The 20,891-nt window shown below is 46.5% G+C and overlaps 1 protein-coding gene across 1 annotated transcript in view; it reads left to right on the forward strand.

The window, feature by feature from the left end:
- The window catches only part of Tmem123 (transmembrane protein 123), a 29,410-nt gene extending 11,958 nt beyond the window's left edge, over positions 1-17,452 (forward strand). The window contains exons 3-5 of the mRNA XM_051156767.1: positions 15,729-16,001; positions 16,188-16,341; positions 17,011-17,452. Coding sequence (XP_051012724.1) covers positions 15,729-16,001; positions 16,188-16,341; positions 17,011-17,035 — 452 coding nt within the window. The 3' untranslated portion in view covers positions 17,036-17,452. The remainder of the gene's footprint in view (positions 1-15,728; positions 16,002-16,187; positions 16,342-17,010) is intronic.
- The last annotated feature ends 3,439 nt before the right edge of the window (positions 17,453-20,891 follow it).

A 20,891-nucleotide genomic window follows, 5' to 3' on the forward strand; every position in this document is an offset into this window, starting at 1 on the left:
ATAGTTTGATATAGGTTTGGAGTTCTGCCCAAATTTAGTCACTGTCTTTTAATTGGAGGATTTAATGCATTTACATGCAAGGTTACTATTGATAGGTAGTGTCTGAGTCTAGCTGTTTGTTTGTTTTAGATTTATTTATTCTGCCCACATGTGAGCCAGCAGGCCAGAAGAGGGCACAAGATTTCATTATAGATGGTTGTGAGCCACCGTGTGGTTGCTGAGAATTGAACTCAGGACCTTTGGAAGAACAAGTTCTTAACCTCTGAGCCATCTCTCCAGCCCAAGTCTAGCTGTTTTACAATTGGTTTTCTAGTGTCGCCGTATTTCCTTCTCTTACAGTCTTTGTGCTGCAGTGTCTGGTAGTATGCTTTGGTTCCCTGCTTTTACCACTTTTGAGTTTTTTAAACATGCCATAAGCGCTCTTTATCATTCTTTTCTAGTTTAAAAAAATAAAGGTTTTCAGTGTTATATAGCAACAAAAAGCACAGCACAAATATTTGCAGGTGGTGATTATAAAGTTCTCTCTTCATATTATAGAGCCAAGGTGATTCTTGTAATTCCTTCACAGAGTAAAGAACTTAAGGTTGTAGGTTATTTCTCTCCATTGTAGAACACTGGTTAGTGTGTAGGAGGCCCTGAGTTCTATGCCTGGCACTGTGAATGAATGAATGAATTAATTAATATGCATATCATAATGAACTCGTTAAGTGTAGAAGCAGTTATAATAAAGACAGGAGGCCCTTGATCTTAGGGGGTGTCCTAGGTAGGGTTTTATTGCTGGGAAGAGACACCAGGACCACGGCAACTCTTATAAAGAAACACATTTCACTGGGGGCTGGCTTACAGTTCAGAGGTTTAGTACATCCTCCTCATGATGGGAAGCATGGCAGCATCCAGGCAGACATGGTGCTGGAGAAGGAGCTACATCTGGATCCACGGGCAGCGGGAAGTCATGGCTTTTACCAGACTTTTGTTGGCTTTTTGTTCAGGCTTTTATCAGACATTGACACGTTAGAGGCAACTAAAACTTGGAAGTTTGGGTAGCTGAAGTTGCTCACGGAGTGTTGTATTCGTTCTTTCTGTTGCTGGGATGAGGTACCCCAGCAAGTGCAGCTAAAGGGATAACGGCTTTACTCTGGCCTAATGGTCCAGAGGGGAACACAGCTGCAGGAGTACCAAGTTGGCCCAGCAGTCAGGGGCCAGACACGCCGTGCTCATCTGCACATGGAGAGCAGAGGGAGGACAAGCAGGGCAGCCTGACCTAGAGACATACTTCCTTTATCAAGGCTCCCTCTCCTAAAGTGCTACCAGCTGGGGACCAAGTGTTTCAGGGCGGTGGTCTGTGGGGGACAGTTCTCATTCAGGCCAGAACCAGTGTAGGTAGGCATGGGAAGTGCGTGAAAATGGACAGTGAACCCTAAGTAGATTCAGTGACCACAGGGACTTCATAAAGTTCTTGAGGCAGCATCTGGATGGCCACAGGTACAGGCAGAGTTTTAGGATTAACACATTCACTCTGGTTCTTGTCGTTCTTAAACAATTACTGTTTGTTCCGAGCTTTGTTCTCCCTCCCCCACCTCCCTCCCTCCCTCCCTCCCTCCCTCCCTCCCTCCGTCCAGGGTCCAGATGGAAGCCAGGCCTCAGACTGCTAATGAGCCGCCAACCCCCACCCCGGCCCGCCATGGAGTGGTACTTTTACTGTGTTGTTAGAAGGAGGGGAGTTACCGTATGGCCTTAAGGTCTGTGCCTCAGTTTCCTTCCAATACTGCTTCTTGGGGTTACAGGGAGTAGAGTCAGTACAGGCAAATGCTTGGAGCAGCAGCTGACACAAGTGGGTGCTGTGTGCCTGTTAGCATCAGGGTTAGGACTGAGTCCAGTGTTCAAGGTGGAGAGGTCAGGGTTCTGGTTAGGATACTGTGGCCACTTAGACTCTTAAAGCAGCCTTATTGGAGTTTGCTGACAATTCTGTTATTGTATTGGAGATTCCTTTGTCGTAGGCCCCCAACAGATGTTCATTTCGCACTTTGTCCCAAATGACATAGGCAATGTGCCAGACTGATGTGCAGAGAACTAATTGGACATAGATCAGACCGGCCAGGATGCCTGAGCTGAGTCGGAAGGTAGTAAGAACAAAAAGCCATAATAGCGGACAAGTACAGACACAATAATAAAGATACAGGTAGTCATCAGGTGAGGGAGGGGGAGACAACTACAATTGAGGGGCACTTCAGGGCCAAGGTGAAACCTAGTGCAGTAGAAACTCCATGGGTGCTCTGAGAGTAACCCTAGCAAAGACTCCTAGTAATGGGGACACAAAGCCTGAACCAACCGTCTTCTGTAACCAGGCAAGGCCTCCAGTGGAGGGCCTGAGACACCACAAGCCTTTGACCTACAGTTTATAGGGGTCCATAGAGGGTGCCCAGACCCAAGCTTAGTTCAGCAACTGATAGCAGCAGATGCAGAGTCCACAAACATTAGTTGGAGCTCAGGGAGTCCTGAAGAGGATGGGGAGGAAGGATCAGAGGAATAGAGGGGTCAGGGACACACCACCAAAGAGCACAGAGTCAGCTGACCGGGACTCACAGGGACTCGCAGAAATCCAGGAGCCTATAGGAGTCTGACCTAGTCCTCTACATATGGCTGAGTAGCTCAGTGTTCTTGTGGGAATTCCAACCATGAGAATGGGAGCTGTCCCTGGCTCTTGCCCACTTGTGGGACCCTTTTCCTCCGACTGGGTGGCCTCAGCCAGCCTTGACGTGATGGCATGTGCCTGCTCGTGCTGTAGCTTGTTATGCCATGGCTAGTTGATGTCGCATGAGGGAAGGCAGACAGGGAGTCAATCTGAGGGAGAGAGTGGGTGGTGGGGGAGGGGAGGGGAGGGAAACTGCAATTGGTATGTAGTATATGAGAGAAGAATTAAAAAAAAAGAAAAATACAAGTAAGCAGATGAACACCGAGGAGTTGACTTTCAAGAAAGAAAATCTTAGCCAGGTGTGGTGGCTCACACCTTTAATCTCAGCACTCGGGAGGCAGAGGCAGGCCATCTCTGTGAGTTTGAGGCCAGCCTGGTCTACAGAGCTAGTTCCAGGACAGTCAGGGTTACATAAAGAAACGTCATCTCAGCCGGGCTTTGGTGGCAGATTGCTCTGAGTTCAAGCCTAGCCTAGTCTACAAAGCGAGTCCAGGACAGTCAAGACTACACAGAGAAACCTTGTCTTGAAAAAACCAGAAGGAGGAGAAGGAGGAGGAGGAGAAGGAGAAGAAACAAACTTGCCTCAAAAAACAAAACACATATTCATATAAAATAAACAAATCTTTAAAAATTTAAGTTTAAAAAAAAAAAAACAGAAGAAAATCTTAGAGGAAATAGTCTTTGAACAGGTCTGACCAGAAGTCTCAGGGTTGGAGGGAAGTAATAAAAGTCTTTCGAGGATTAAAGCCCAGATGACAGGAAGCAAGCCAGGCTGGCTTCCTAAGTGTTCCCTGTGCTGTGTGAGTAGCAGAGCCTGTGCAAACGGTGCATCCAACGCAGTAACCATGGGAGTTAAAAATCACTTACCTTGTTGTAGATCGAAGGAACGGGACACAGAACGTACCTGGCCTGTGGAGATTTTGATGAGGCTGGCTGATAGATGAGGACACAGTGTGTCCTTGCCACTCTCCCGCTGGGACACTGATACAAACCAGGACATTATTTCCTCTTCGTTTTTACCAAGATGGACATTCCGCCTTCTCAGTGTCTCAGCACTGATGACTGACTTTCTGAGGCGGCTGCTGGTGAGTGTTAGGTTGGATATGCACACGAGCCTCGTTCTGCCTGGTGTCAAACATTGCTTCTCCCCTTTACAATGTCGGGAAACTAGCAGTGTCTCCAGAATCAAGTGTGAACCCTCAAGAAAGGCACCCAGAGTCTTTTGTGCCCTTTCCCCCCACTTCCAGTCTGCAGGGTGACGGTGAAAATCCGTCTCCAGGGTTACTGTGTGCATGGAGTGCCTCCTAAACCAGTGCTTACCTCAGACATACTCCCATGGTTATTGCCTGTGTGTGAGGTGCTTCCAGGAACGGGCCTTAGTTCCCATATCCTAGGAGCTTCAGCTAGCTTAGCTTAGTTGTCTGTCTGTTGGTCATCTGTCTGTCTTTTGCCCCAGCGTTACGCCTCCCTCTATTTGCCCACTCCACCCTCAGTTTGCCTCTTTTAATCCGCACTCAGCCAGGAAACCACATAATACAACTTGTTAACAGTTCATCTAAAATGAATTTTGTTCTTGTCTTTTACAAGAGCAAGGATTCAGTTGTTTTAGGGATACACACCATCCCAGGCACGGGCCTGCCTCAGTGAAATGAAGAGAAGACAGGCAGATGACACAGGATGCTGAGAGCAGGGGTCTGGTTCCTCGGGGGGGGGGGGGGGGAGCAGTGCAGCCCTGGAAGCTCTGTGTGTTTATTATATTGAGTTGATTGTAGGGAGAATGGGTCATTGTGTACCACTGGGCAAGCAGGTAGGTTTAGCCAATTTCAGTAGCAGTAGTCTCTGTAGAAGAGCAGGCTTCAGGCCGTCAATATGGAGTAGAAGGAGAAAGCTATGGCGGACATTTTCTGCACACACTGTCAACACTGGCTTCCAAGAAACACTTTGCCATCACTTTGACTCTGAGGCTAAGAGGTCATTGGCATGGCTGTACCTATGTCAACAACACACATTCAGTCAGTTCTTCATTCACTCAGGGCTTCCTCTGCTCCCGGCAGGGTGTGTCTTGTTTAAAATCTTTCTAGGCTTTTTGATCGTTATGGACTGTTAGTAATGTATGGCATTTGGTCTTTGAGGTGATGCTTTAGCATCTAAAGCAGAAACTTCAAAGAGTCCTGGCCTCCTGTAACTCCTAGATGCAGCCACTGTTCATCAGAGCGAATACCGGAGAGACATGGTGCGTTGTTGACTTTATCTCCTGTATGACTGTCGGCTCAGAGCTCCGGAGTTAGAGTTAAGCACTAACTCCAGGAGGGCCAATTAAGTGATTGTGGCTGTGACCAAGTAGGGCTCAGCTCTCAGGTGACTGGTGGCCAGCTTATAGGCAGGAGGTCTCCGTTCTCCCCCTGAAGGCTGTCTGTAGGCCTCAAGTGGAGTGCTTTCCCAAAGGCTATTCCTGAAGAGAGCTGTGGAAGCCAGGGTCGCCACCTGCACCACAATGTCAAGACAAAGGATGTAGAATTAGACCTCACCTTTTGGAAGGGAGCATAGCTGTGGGGCATTCTTTATTGACAGACTATCTCAGTTAGGGCTGACATAGCTGTGGCAGAACACCATGAGCAGAGTACCCTGGGAAGGAAAGGGGCGTGTGGCTTATACCTCCACACCACTATTCATCCCTGGGAGCTAGGGCAGGAACTCAAGCCGGACAGGACCTGATGCAGGGGCTACGGAGGGGTGCTGCTTACAGGCTTGCTCCCCATGGCTTGCTCAACCTGCTTTCTTACAGCACCCAGGACCACCAGCCCAGGGGTGACACCACCCGTAACAGCCTGGGCCCTCCCCCTATTAAGCACTAGTTAAGAAAATGCCCTACAAGAAAATGCCTGATGTTACAGGGGCAGTTGTTGTTGTTTTCGGAGACAGGGTTTCTCTGTGTAGCCTTGGCTTTCTTGGACCCGCTTTGTAGACCAGACTGGCCTCGAACTCATCGAGATCCACCTGCCTCTGCCTCCCTGAGGGCTGGGACTTAGGCATGTGCCACTGAGCCCAGCTATGGGGGCATTTTCTTAAGCGAGTTTCCCTCCTCTCAGATGACTTTAGCTTGTGTCAAGATGACATAAAACTAGCACGCAGACTGATGAAAACACAGATGTTTCTGTTATTGGAACCTTTTTGTATGTGTCAGTATTGGTAAGTGGGTAGGGGCTGTGGGTACAGCCAGCCGGCAGGTTCAACCCCAGCATGAAAACAAACAGCAGAAATCAAGGTTCTGAGACACAATGGTTTTTAATGCTTTTAAGCCTGAGCTTTTATACTTGTGATTTTTGTGATTAAGTGCCCATATGTATTTACTGATGCTACCTGCAGTGCCTGAGCACTGTCAATGGGGAATCAGTGTACGAGCCAGCACTGTGTGTGGCAGAGTGAAACCAGATGGCACAGTGGCAGCATGGGATCTAGGCTCTGAGGGGTCGTGAGAATTGGATTAGTTCTCTCACCCATCAACTCTCATGGGCTATGACAGAGATCTCACAAACTTGAAAACACGAAGAGTGGGCATTGCGTCTGGGTCACATAGGCTGCTGCAGTCTACAGGACAGCATTCCTAGAAAACATTAAGCATGTGCGTATTTTAGTGTGCAAGGGTTCATTTCCCTTTACCTTTCAAGGAAAACATTGGGTGTTAAGTATTCAGCTTTCTAGTGCCAGATGACTTAGGCATGTAACCCCGCCCTCATCAGGCTGAGGCAGGAGGATTCCCAAGAGTCTGAGGCTACCCTTTATATAGTGTGTTTCAGGCCAGTCTGGGCTACAGAGTAAGGCTCTTGTCTTTAAAACAAAAATTACTAGTATCAAAGCTGGGCATGAGGACCATACTTATAATCTCAGTACTCAGGAGACTGAAGGAAGAGGATTACAAGTTCGAGGCCAGCCTGAGCTACATAACAAGTTCCAAGCCAGCTTTAGCTGTAACAGACCCTGTCTTTAAAAAAGAAAAAAGAAAAATAATGGTACCTTTCCACAGTAAGTGAAACCATTTGGGGTGGGGGATGGGAGTGTGTTGTGCTTCAGTGCAGTTGTCGCCTCCAGGGGCGGCTTTGCTGGCATTGAGCAGAAGCTGCTCTGCTGACTGGCTCTTTGTTGTGGGCTTTGAGCTTGTTGATGCCCACATTCCTTTGTGGCAGCTGCGAATTGCACAGGCTTATTCTGTGTTTAGGCTGCAAATCTTCTGTAATGGAGTGACAGCACCATCTGCATAGCCTATGAAATTGCTAGTACAGCTTTAATAGTGTTATCCCAGGCATAATTAACCCTGCAGAGACTGTACAAAGACAGACTGGGTATGAGAGAGGCCTCTGTCAGTGCTGTGTGGGCTTCCTGATGGAACATCAAAGTGTTTGGTGCACACCTAGCTGAGAATGCTTTTGAAGTAATTCTAAGCATGTTTGCGTTGTAATTTTTTTTTTTTTTTTTTTTTTAACCTACAGTCTGTTCACAGCCAGGAGCATGTTAAAGGTTAGCACTAGGCAGTGGTATACATCTTTGCCCATCCCAACCAACGCTCTCTGACTCTGTGGCACTGCTGTTGCTCGTAACATAGCCAACTGGTGACTCAGTGCAGGGTCTTTTCAGTCACATTGCCTAATTTCACATCCTGGCTTCTACACTTGTGACCCTGGCCAACTTACCCTCTCTGTGCCTTTGTTTTGTCTGGAAGTAGGGCTGACAACACCTGCCTCAGAAACCTATGAAAATGACAGATGTTTGTAAAATATGTGGAACAGTCAGGCGCCGAGTAAGAACAGAGTGTTCACTAGGTAACCCTGGAGCAGAGGCAGCTAATCCAGAGGGGGTGCTCAGCTGCGCCAGCTCATTCTGCATCACAGCTCAGTAAAAGATGCTGGCCGTTCAGTAACGTTAACTCAGCATGCACTACAGAAGGAGGGAGAGAGCGCTCGCCTTCCCTGTGCCCCCCCCCCCCCCCGCATGCTGTCCCTAGTACCACTGCTCACACCCAGAGCAGCTGACACAGCGTGGGTCTTGGGTCACCTATACAGTACGCATATTTGTGCCAATTTCTATGTAAGAAATTTAGATTCAGCTTGTAGAGTAGAAAGCAAAAATTGCTTAAACTATACTTCCAGATTAGAATGCCAACACCTAAAAAGGTGAAGAAGCAACTTCCTTTCTATTGATCTAGAAAAGCCATTGCCTAAATGATCAAGAAATTGTTTTTAGTTATGGTGTGTGTGTTAGGATTCTGTTTTAGTCTGCCTACCTGAGATGTCACAGTTTACCTGCCATGGGAGCGTGGCCTTGGCCTGGGCCATATAAAAGACACCCTCCATGTGGCCCTCTCGCTCTACCTCTCTACTTCTCTACCTCTCTCTCTCTCTACCTCTTTCTCTCTCTCTCTCTCTCTCTCTCTCTCTCTCTCTCTCTCTCTCTCTCTCTCTCTCTCTCGGGTACTCCCTTCCCCCTTTCCTTCTCCCCCCATGCTCATCTAATAAACTCTGTATAACATAATATCTGCCTGGTACCTTGTAGTCTATCATCCGCCTTAATCTTTAATTTTTATATATAACAGTGTGGGGGTTGGGGATGGGGGCTGGTGCGCATTCATGCACCAGCCTGCTGGCCCCAAGAAACACTAATTTTTAGGGTAATAATAATAAAAATACAGTTAAGAACTGTAAAAATGAAAACCAGGCATTTGCTTCAAAGGGAGATGGTGATGCTTAGGATGGAGAGGAAAGCTGCCCTGGCCCCTAGCCTGGCTTGTAACTGTACTGTTCTTGTCTCTTGACTCCACCTTGAACCCTGTGTCATTGGGGCCACTGAGCACTGTGCTCTGTATGGAGATAGCACTTGAACACATTTAGAAACTAGCTTGAGGAATGCTCACATGTGTCTAGTGCACTGAGAATAGAATAGGCCTACTGTGCTGGCGCATGCCCTGCCTCTGCCAAGTTCAAGGCCAGCCTGGTCATCGTAGTGAGTCCCAGGACAATCAGAGTTACACAGGGACTGTCTGTCTCGCAAACCCAAAAAGAAAGAAAAGAAAAGAAAATTTGAGGTGGGTGGGGAGATGCTGCGAGAGGCTTGGAGCATGCTGATCAAGGACATGGTACAACAATGGCAACCTCGCTCCCTTCTTCCCACTGACTTGGGACTTCTGTAGCTAGATGTCCTGAGTGTGTGGTGTGGTTCTGGAATGGGATGGACAGGCCTTCCCTTCATGAGGGGACCTAGGTGAGTGAGTCTCCTGTGGTCAGACTTTCTCAACAGACTGGGCAGCAGGCAGGTTTGCCCTGGAATCTTTTGATGATTGCTTTGATTGACATAGGATCTGTAGATGTTTGATGTTCTAGAAATAGACGTTCCCTTGTGGTGCTGTGATTCTTTAAAGGCCTAGTTTTCACCGAGACCTATTTTGGGTACAGATTTTTCTAGGCTTAAAAAAAAAAAAAAAAAAAAAGACTTTTTTTTTTCATCTAGATTTTCAGTTCTGTGTTCTGTCAAGTAATTTGAATTGACAATTTTTAGAATGTGCCTGTGGACTCGCAGTAAGTTTCATATTTATTTAAGAATAAAATGATAGAATACAAGGCTCAGATATTATGTTGTAGAGGAGTTTATTAAATGAGCATGGGGGGAGAAGAAAGTGGGGAAAGGGGAAGGGAAAAGAGGTACCCCAGAAAGACAGAGACAGAGGAAGAATGAGAAGAGAAAGAGTCAGTGGTAAGAGAGGGGGGAGAGAGGGAGAGAGAGAGAGAGAGAAAGTAAGTAGGTAGAGCAGGTAGAGGGGGAGAGAACATGAGCACGTGGAGGCTCTGTCTTTTATAAGGCCCTGGGCAAGGCCACGCCCCCGTGGCAGGTAAGCGATGACATCACAGGTAGACCAACTGAAGTGGAATCCTAACATTCTTACCTTTTCCTATAATTAAAAAATGAGGAACGTTGGATTGTTTTTATATAAGGCAAATTAAAGTATATAAATAAAGGTTCATTAGAAACAGCTTTTGGCTCGCATGTAAAGGAGAAAAGAGAAAAAACAGTAGCAACGAAATGTCCAGATTTTATGGTGAAGAGGAAGGAAAAGTTTTGCCCTGAGTTTAAGGTCAAGAGCAGGTTATGTCAGCCATGTCCTGCAGCAGACAGGGACCGAGGAGTGCTGGGGGACCTGGAGCAGTGAGTGTCTCTGGGCTTACCCAACGCTAAGCAGGACAGGGTTTAGGATGTCTCCAAGGAGTGGTTCTCAGGGTTTCTTTTTTTTTTTTTTTTTTTTTTCTCCCTAACTCCAGGAACTCAACATTTAATTTTATTTAAGTATTCAAGCTTAGAATCAGCCTCCTCAAATAACACTCAGGCACTAGAACAATCTGGTTGTGTTGGAAATAGCTCCACGTTTTTAGCAATCATAATGGATGGAAAATTTCTACTACACATTTGGATGTGAATTTAAACATGCATTTGATGCCCCAAGGAAAACAAATCATTCCCTTTCAGTCTTCTGGGACTTGGTTACGGAATGAAGGAAATTATTCCTTCTTAGCAGTCACCCTGCACTGAGGTAGCTGGAAATATTGGGGGGGGGGCGAAGATGGCTTCACAGAGCAGCACTGGCTCTGTTAGACAACAGTGGCTGTTTGCTTCTTCATTCCCTGAAACTTGTCCTAAGCAGGAGCTCAGGTGGCTGCTAGCAGCCGCTTGGGAAGTGAGAGACAGGACTGGCCTCCTTCGCCTCACTTCATGGAGGGGTTATGTATCCTATTATAGGGTTGATGAGCCAACACTTCCTCAGTTAGCACCCCGCCCACCGGGCACCGTGCTACGGCACTTGACTGGCTGTCATACGGTAAGTGGCTTCTGGGCGCTGTTCTGTGTGCCTGAACTGACCAGGCTAGAAGAGTGCAGTCTGATCAGACTGCTGGAGGCCCCGACCGCGGGCAAGCGTGTGCACCTGTGTGTCTGCTGCCCTTTCTTTCTTTTTACACTGCATCTGCTGGAAGGTGTTGGGGGCTGTGATTGGACCACTTCCCTCCCTTTTCCTGTGTTATGTTAAATAAGGGCAGATGACCGTGAACCTCACATTTGATGCGTGTTGAGGCTGGACTGACAAGTGTGCACTGACTAAACTCATCTCCCCATGACTAGTTCCAGAGATCTAGCTCCAGGGACACTTCACCGCCTGTGGACGAAGCTCTGACACCAGGCATGTAGTTCGCTAGGACTGCCTAAGGCAGCACTGAGAACACAGGGGAGATGCCGTCCCTTGCACTGTGGTGGTCTGCTGGCAGCAGTCAGTTCTTGGCTGTCAGAAGTGTAAGCAGTTTTAGGGCTACAGTGCCTTCTCTGGAGTCACAAAAGGCAGGGGTCAGCCCCCCACCCCATCCCTAACATCCCTGTAATGTTTAAAGTGATAAGTAATAGTGTCAAAGAGTGAGAGGGGTCTGGTTACGGCCCTAGGAGGAGGTGAACACAGAGAGGTCTGGTAACCCAGCCTTGTCTTTAGAGTGAGTGTAGCATGTGCTTCGAGCCTTATGCACAGAATGGAGGTCAGGGAGAAGGCGGGAGGTAGCAGAGTTAAGCAGTCGTGGTCAAGATTGAGGTTCGGCTGATCTTTGATCAGGGCAGCACAAAGAAGCTGCTAGTGCTGCCGTCCCTGAGAGCGAGGCTTGCCAGGAGATGTGACTGCCTCTGTTTGGGCGCAGTCTGCCTTCGTGGCTTCAGGGTGGCCCACGGGTAGTTTCAGTCCTTTGTCACAGTGTTTACTGATGAATCCTTTTCCTGTAATCTGAGGTGACTGTGACAGGATGGTCGGGAGGAAAGGCTCAAGGGGCAAACGCAGAGCTAGGGCAGGAAGGATTCCATGGAGCACTCCTGTACATCCCTGTGGATGCCTCTGTGTTGATGTGGTGGTCATCCTTCTGTGAAGTACGCCACACACACACCCACGAGCTGGCTCTCGTATCGTGGGTAGTAAGTACAGAAGCAGATTACTGAATAAAATTGTATGGTTTCTGTAGAGCATGATTTCAAAATTCTAGACTTTCCAGGGATAGACCTTCAGTTTGCCCACACAGGCCTGCTCTGAGGAGTCAGCCCTGTGGCCACCTCTCCTTCCTCCCTGTTTCCCTTTCAGGCCAGCCTCAGGGGCTTCAAGGGAAAAAAGCCAGTAGCTGCTTGATAAATGGCACCTTCTGGAAGGTGCTGACAGATTGTCCTGCTGAGGCCTCCGCAGCACTGCATACTGTAGGGCTCCCTCTGCCGCCCTCACTAACCCTCAGCACCTCGCTTCTTCTTTCCTTACCTATATGCTCCTGAGAACCTGCTTGAAGGCAGCGCCATGCCAGCTCTCTTCTTAGGTTTGTTCTGTGAACCACTTTGCCTGGGAAAAAGAAAGAAAAAACTTTGCTATCAGTAAAGGAAGCTGCTGCGCCCAGATATTGATCCCAAAAAAAGAACCAGAAAGACTCGAAACCACTGTAAATACAAGAGGAATCTTTAATTCAGCCTGGGCTGGTCCACACCTGACCCCAAATCAAAGGTCTCAGGAACTGACCTGGCCATTGGCCTGGGTACTTTTAATAGGTTTTTTTACTTCTCAGTGCCCCTTAAGCAGGGGGCAACCTAAATAACACAAGAGGATCTAATGTCCAAAAGGCTACAAAAAGACACCAAGACCACCCATGGATTAACTCTTTGTTCACTGTTTTGCTCAGGGAAGTGTCTTCTTAGTAATCCCATTTGAGGGGAGCCCCCCCCCTCCGCATTTGCTATCAGATAACCCTATCTCTGGTGGCTTTTTTTTTCTTGCAACTGTGAGCTTGATTCACTTTACTTTTCAAATCACCTTTTCCTACCTTTTAAGTCTGTTTCTTCAAAGAACTTGGTGACCCTTAGATAGGTGCCAAAGCCATTTGTGGTGGCCTGTTAGGGAATAGTATCTTGTTAGCTCATGTACTCCCTAGTTACTTCCTGGGACTGGCTAACTGCCTGTCTCTTATATCGGGGTTTAGCAAATTTAAAAAAAATTTTAGGCCTCTCATTTCTTCAAAGCATTCTAAATTTTGCTGATAGGAAGAGGGGGAGGAGGAAGAGGCGGCGGTGGTGGCGGCAGTGGTGGTGGCGGCAGCGGGCAGTAGCCTCCTCATGTGGAGTCAGCCTCCCTTGGGATTTCAATCCTTGACCCTGTCTCAGGCAGAAAGTTATCTGGCTCCTCAGATGGTTTCCTTTGGAACTTCCTGTCTTGATGAGAAGTAACATTCTCTTACTTTCTCTCCAAAGGCCAAGGGTAGAAGTGGGACACCCTTCCCTCACCTGCCTTTCAGTTTCAGCTTAGAGCACTGGTTCTCAACCTGTGACCCCTTTGGGGTCGAATGACCCTTTCACAAGGGTTGCATATCAGATTTTTACAATTCATAACAGTAGCAAAATTACAGTTATGAATTAGAAAAAATAATTTCATGGTTGGGATCACTGTAATGTGAGGAACTGTAGGAAAGAGTCACGGCATTAGGAAGAGTGAGAACCACTGCCTTAGACTAGAGGAGAGCGAGGCGCCAAGCTGGGTGGATGACAGGCTCTCTCTCTAACAATGCCAGCTGGCTGACCTGTTGTGCTGACATCTCTGGTCAGGTTACAGCTTTGTTAACTTTTAGGTACTCATCCGTTTCTAAACAGTGAAAAGAAGGAGGAACATCAGCCTTAATGTGGTTATCATTTATATGAAATATTTTATTACTTAATCACTGGGAATATATGAGTGTACGTGTGTGTGTGTGTGTGTGTGTGTGTGTGTGTGTGTGTGTGTGTGTGTGCCATAGCACACGTGTAGAAGGTGGGAGCACGTGTGAAAGTTCTCTCCTTTTACCATATGAGGGTCCCAGGGATTGAACTTAGCCCCCTCGGGTTTGGCCACTGGCACCTTTACCCACTGAGTCATCTCCCAGTCCAGTTACCCATTGTTTTTTCTTGTCTGAAGCAAGATCTTGCCTTGCAACCCTACCTGGTCCCAAACTTGTAATCCCCTGCCTCAGCCTGCTAAGTGCTGCCTTTCCTAAGTGTGCCCCCTTGCCCAGATTGATATTTATGTTCAGACCAATGAGTTAAGCCATGAGACATGAACTCTGACCTTGGTGACAGCATTCTTGCATTCAGCTCTCATGTCTGAACCTCTTAGTACCTTTTCCTTTTGCAGTATTGTACCAATTTATAGACATTTCCAGCTTCTAGTTGTCTGGAGCACCTTTGACTTTCCAAGTAGGGAAGTAATAATATAGTATTGCGGCCTGGGTTTGCCCACATCACTGTGTTGGGTCTGAAGCCCGTCTTGCTGCGCAATTGAGTGGGAGGCAGTGTTGTTGCTTTATTCTGCAGAGCCCACTCTGATAAGCAGCAGGACTGCTGTTCGCTGTTCCTGGTTTCATCACAGAAGAATTCATGCAGCAGTTTTAAAATGTGATTAGATGTTACAGTATTCAGGATCGAATAACAAAAGGTTAGTTTAAGTGTGGCACCTAGCAGGATAATGATGTGTTTTCTCGATCTTAAAAAATAAAAAGATAATATCCTGCGGGAGAGAACAGATAAGGAAGTGAGGCCCGAAATTTAAGTGTTAAAAGCTAGGGTGTGGAGAAGCAGCATCCTGAAAACCAGGCTGTCCAGTTCAAGTCTTTTAAGAGTCACTGTGGATGGCGACATGCAGTTGTCACCTTGCTCCGTAACACCAGTAGAGGCAGTAAGGACCTGAGTGCTGATGGGGTGAGAAGGCGGACCCAAAATTTTCTATCTTTGCCATTTGTGAGGAGGAATAGTGAGCGAGGGAAACCAACAAGCTTCCTGTCTCTGTGAGATGGAGAGCCAATACAGGAAGAAACTCCCCATCTAAAGGGGCAGAGCCACCGTACAAGGCACCACCCACGCCCGTGTGCTGTAAGCAGCTGTTGAACCTCAGTGTGGATTCCATTTGGACTGTTGATTACAAGGTTTTGGGTTTGGTCATGTGGAGTGTTCTCTACTCCCTCAAAGGCAAGTGCATACTGAAGAGATGAAGGAGACATGCTTTTGTTGATGGAGGACTGACATCTCTGTCTGTCCCTTTTTCATCACATAATTGCTTCCTCTGAGGAAGACAAGCTGGGCCTGAGCTGAGGCCTTGGCACTGTCACCCACCCCTGCAGGACTGGCTTTGAGATGTGAGGTGCTCAGAGCGCACCTTCCTACCTATGGGCGGCTGGCACCACCACAAAACAACCACCTCACTATGACGGCGATTCATCCGCATAGTCATTGCAGAGCGTTGTCCCACCCTTATAAAGAACAACAGCTCCTGCTCATATGTCACTGTGGCCACTGTCCTCAGAGTTCCTGAAGGAATGTGACAGAGAACCTTCAGCTTAGAAACGTTTTCACGACATGAAGTAATTTGTTATAGGCTGTCGTGGCCTGTAATCTCAGCACTCAGACAGGCTGCTGTATGATCGCTACAGGCTGAGACCAGCCTGGGCCACAGAGCAAGACCCTGGCTTAAAAATCTTATCTTTTAGGGCTGGAGAGATGGCTCAGTGGTTAAGAGCACTGACTGCTCTCCCAGAGGTCCTGAGTTCAATTCCCAGCACCCACATGGTGGTTCACAACCATCTATAATGTGATCTGATGCCCTCTTCTGGCCTACAAGTGTGCATGCAGGCAGAGAATGTATACATAATAATAAATAAATCTTAGGGGGAAAAGCCCCTATCTTTTAAAACCCTGAAATGGGAAAGGAAGCATGGTGCGGTATCTCATACAGAGGTGATTCCGTCTGACAGGTTAGGTCGTCATTGGATAGCCGTAGAACGCGTAGTCCTAGCTGCATAATGTGGGTCTGGCTTTGTTGGTAGTGTGGGTGTAATACAGCAATGCGTCGTGGTCCGCACAGGTCTCCTGCTGCCACCCTTGTTAGACCTGCTCTGTGTGGGGCCAACAAGTAGCCAGGTGTGGGAGCTTTTGCCATAGATCCTAACGATTCTTATTCTTGGAGTTTTTTCAGAGAACGCCACCATCCATGTGGCTTCCAACCAGACCATTGAGATTAACAACAGCACCGTGAGGCCGTTAGTGACTTCGGTACTGCCAAGAATTACCACAGTTGTCACAGTGAAACCTGCAACTATTGCTAAGATATCAACACCAGGAATCTCCCCACATATGACTCCCACTCCCTCAAAGTCTACACCCAAAGCAAGTGTTCCCCCAAATTCAACCCAGACGCCAGCATCCGTGATGTCCACAGCCCACAGTAGTTTACTGACATCTGTAACAAGTACGTATTAAAATTACTTACTGTTTTTCTGTGCTGTGAATTGGCTGTTAAATCACATTGACAGCAGCATTCCATTCTGCAAAAATATAGAAACTTTCTGTGCCTAAATCTTCCCTCACCCACACTTGAGCGACATCAGAACATGCAGTGTTTTCAGTACAGCACAGAGGTCTGTTTATCTTCTAGAGACAGCAGCCGCTCACCCGGACAAAGGCAGAGGATCCAAGTTTGACGCCGGCAGCTTTGTTGGTGGGATAGTGTTAACGCTGGGAGTGTTGTCTGTTCTCTACATTGGGTGCAAGATGTACTATTCAAGAAGAGGCATTCGGTACCGAAGCATGTAAGTCTGGCCGTTCCCAGAGTTAGGCCGGAGTTCACCTCAAGGACAGACTTGTGTTGTGCTTGTGTGCAGACTTGTGATTTTTACAGATGAACGCATACCTGTAAGCATGTGTGTATTTTACCTGGGACTAAACACTGCTTTGCCAAAGCTTAGCAAGTTCCTTTTGTTGGCTTTTGCCACTAATCACAAGAAATGACACACCAGGTCTCCTCAACCTAGCAACGTAGGACACGGGCCCTGGGCGTGTCAGTGGTGCCAAAGAGTATTTTTGGTAAAAACATGTTTTTGCTTTTTATGACAAAGACAAAGACACAAAAGAAATTCCTCTGCTTGATTTACCTGGTAATCGTAGCTACTGTAAGCACTTATACTGTCAGTATAAGCCAGCTGTGGTGCTCTTTAAAGTAGCCTAACTTCTTGATTTTAACTGTTATGGGCTAATTTTTGCCTCGTGTGTACACAACCAGATAATGGTATGTGCCTCATGTAAAGTCAGAACAGACACTTGACTGTGGGCCTGTTTGGTCGGCAGTCTTAACCACTACAGTGTACTTAGGCTATGCACAAGACTTAATGCCGAGCAATGACAATTAATTTCGATTATGAAAGTTGTTCTAATGCTACCTTTGTTACAAATAATAATTTTATGTTTTTCATATATTACAGTGATGAACATGATGCTATCATTTAAAATACTCCAATGGCCAAGGAGAGAAGAGAGACTGCAGCCCTGTCAATTAGATGGTTATATCACCGTGAAATATTATTTTCTTAGAAACAGTATAAACAAGCCATGCATAAAATGAACAGTGTATTCCATTAATATCTGGAAATTCTCATTACTAAAGGTGAAGGGTGTGGTCTGGGGAGTTAAATGAATATTTGGAGCTAACAGGTAATTTATCCACTGACTGTGTATATTTAGTAAGTCATAGCAAGACAAGGCCTGTCTTTTAGAGTGTGTGCCTGCACTGACTGGCCATCTGGCATGCAGCTAAGGAGCCTGTCACAACACTCATCATTTTTAGTTCTGTGTTGCTCACTTGAAGAACTTGTGTGCCCTTCAGAGATGGGTGTGTCCTATGCATGCCTCGGGGTCACAATGGAGCTCACAAGCTCTAGAGCTCACCTGAAAGAAGCATCAGCATTTTGGGGTGTAAAGTTGATCTAGAAATAGAACTTGCACTCCAGATGCAGCCTGCACACCACCCGTGCTTCTGAGCTGAGAGCGTGGAAATGCTGATCATGTTCTCTCAACTGCCGCTGTTGCGTTCCTTCCCTTGTACATAGTGTAGGCAAGCTGCAGCACCCGGCATGCCACTCAGAAGACGCAGTGGCAGGAAAAGCACACTGCTGCTGTGGAAACTGCTTTTCACAGTCACTTGTCATTTTGTTTTAGTGAACAGTTTTAAGCAATGTAGAGCTGCTTTCCATATCTAGACATTTTTAATGGAATGCAAACATACCGGTTTTTAAAATCCCCATTATATATGATTTTCAAATCAGTGTTTAGAAACCTCTATTGACAGCAGAATGCTGTGTTTTCTAAATCAGGGAACGTGAAGCCCCCAGGCCACTGAACCCACAGGGTGGAAATGCTGTAGTTTTTTTACACTGTCCACTTAGTCAGAATTGAGAAAAATGACTTTTTTATACTAAAGTATATTTTGGTAATTCCTGGTTTCCGTATCCCTGCCGTTTCCCAGGAAGCGGTGTCTGACCCCAGCACAGCAGCCGTGCTCCCCGCAGCACTGCTGGTTCTGTACTTTATACATTTAGGTCAAACTCAGGGTCAAGTTTAACAGAGGAGCTGTGTAGCTACAAAATGCTAATATAACCTTTCTATTGTAAAGGGCCAAAGTAAATTACAGCAATTTCTGAAAGTGTAGAAATAAGCCAAAAATGTCCTAATGAGCACACACCTGTGCTACAGGTAAAAAAAGGTGTGACTTTCGTAATCTGCTTCTGGTTTTCAAAAAATGCCAACTACCAAGAATTTATGGATCGTGTCTACTAGTAGGGCCAGACGGCATGTTAAGATGTGGAGTGCTCAGACCTGTGTTAACACACAGAGTGTGGAGGAAATGGAACATGGGGTTAGCCAGCTGCAAATGAGGGCTGGTGGGAACTGATGCTTCCCCATTGGCCTGCAAGCACTGCTTTCCTTTCTTGGCAGAAATATAGGTTAGGACCGTGTGGTTTAACTGGTTTTTGTCTGCTATGTTTGGTACTTCAGAACCAGCAGATCGAGAATACTTGTTTCTTTAGCACTTTGACGATATAACCGCTTTCTTAAAGCTGTATCATTATTTGCCTCTCACATCTCCACTGATTTGGGGGTTAAAAGTAATGTACTTATGTCTTTTCTAATTTGTTACTTTCAAATGCCAGGGATTTCTAGTTCAGCTGTAAAAGTTGAACATGGTTCCTAGCGCAAGTTTGTCGTCCAAGACTGCCTTGAGCAAATGCTTGCCTTTCCTTGGGTTTCTGGAGAATATTAAGATGAAACGGTCCTCCCTCGCTGTGCATGTGCACCCAGGCAGAGCTACTCACGCTTTATATTTTACTTGGGTAAATCCTCAGAAGGAATTCAAATGTAGACAAAGGAGAACTGACAACATATTTTATGGTGTGATAATTTTGTATCTTTGGGAGAAAGACTAAAGCATACTCTTATTACCCTTTTTTCTATTATAATGACCAATTTTGGAATTTCATTGTTACTAAGATCTATTTTTAGAATAAAATTTGTTCTCCAAAGTTTTTTGTGTTTTCTTTAATGTGCACAGAGCTCTTGTTTTATTGATCCAGTACTTAACCCCGTTGAATATACAGTAAGGCTGGACCTTGGTTCCGCCTCAACAACAAAAAAGTCCCTTTCTTGGCACAGGCTTTGGGAGTTTGTCATTAGATTCTCTCATTTCTTCAGTATTCTTGTGGTCAGTTTTTTTTTTTTTTTCCTCAGCAGATTAGCAGCCATCCATTTGCACCAGAGGCACCACCCCCACAAATACATCACACACCACAAAGCAGCCACTTACTTCATTCCAGGAACCAGGGATACCATCTCTCCCTACCCTGCATCAACTTGAAACTGGCCTTCGCGTAACTGCCCACACTCCAAGCCTTGGCTCTGAGGCTTTGTTGTACCTACCTATGCTTCAGACATGGGGACTCCTGAGCAAACCTGTGTACTATGAACCCTCAAGCCAGGTACAGAAAGATCCAATATCGCAAATTTACCCAAAGTGAATTACACCATGACCAAAAACCGACAGGACCCTGAATGCAACAAGAAAAAGAAGTGTGATCCCAAACAAAAGGCTCCTGTTTTGCCATCAAGATTTCAGTGGGAGGCTGACATGCTGGAAGAGTGGGGTGGTGTGATCTAATCAAAGTTCTGAGGGAAAAACAAAGCCACAACTAACTGGCAAAGCTGTCCTTCAGACAGTGAGACTTGCCAAAACAGAAGCCTGGGTGGTGTTCCCTATTACACTTAGGGGAACGCACCAGGAGGGAGCTTTTCAGAGTAGCTGTATGAGTCATTTGTCTTTAGAACTAGAAGTTAGAAAGACAAAGCATTTAAGATGACAGCTACAACTAATTTGTCAACAAGTATATGACATGAAAGGATAAATTATGACACAAGTATCAAAAGTGGGAAGGGAGTATGGTAAAAGTACACAGTATTTTATACAATCAGACAAAGTTGTTGTTAACTAAAATAACTACAAAGAAACAATCAATGGGTACATAAAAGTTGAATCATAAAACATATTACCACTGCTGGTACAGAAGGTTACTCAGTCACACAGGGAGACAGCCAGAGACAAAGGATTTGCAGGGCCCAAATAGCAGTTCCTGTCTGTCAAAATAGGTTCAGTATCTCTGACCTGACAAGCTGGAGAACAGAAGTGTTCTATCCAGCGTCTGGGTCCTGGCCCTCTGGGCAGTGTCGGGAGTGGACTCCCTTTTATGGCATTGGTCTCAACCAGTCATTGGTTGGCCACTCCTACAATTTATGTGCTACTTTTACCCCTGCACATCTTGCAGGCAGGACAAATTGTAGGTCAAAGGTTTTGTGGCTGGGTTGGTGTCCCAATCTCTCCAGTGGAAGTCTTGCCTGGTTACAGGAAATGTCCGGTTCAGGCGCCATATCCTCTATTGCTAGAACTCTTAGCTAGGGTCACCCTCACAGATTCCTGGGAGTTTCCATTGCACTAGGCTTCTAGCTCATCCCCAAGATGCCCCCCAATTCCACTTCTCTCTCTCCACACCCCCCCACTGACCCTCCTGCTCCCGTCCCACACACTCTCCCCTCCCCCCTTGATGTCTACTCTATTTCCCCTTCTCGGGGAGATTTATGGTCTCCTTCCCCCCCCCCCAATATTATTGTTTATTCCACTTTCCACTATCCATAAGAAGCTGCCTCTGGTTGAAAGTCTGGGAGAACATAAAGAATGGCCACTAACTACGTAAGTTTTCCTTTTCCAAATGTGTACTTCTGAGGCTCAATTTTCTTTATATTGCCACCAAAACAAGCAATG

Source organism: Acomys russatus, chromosome 14, assembly GCF_903995435.1.
Source record: "Acomys russatus chromosome 14, mAcoRus1.1, whole genome shotgun sequence".
Taxonomy (NCBI): Eukaryota; Metazoa; Chordata; class Mammalia; order Rodentia; family Muridae; genus Acomys; species Acomys russatus.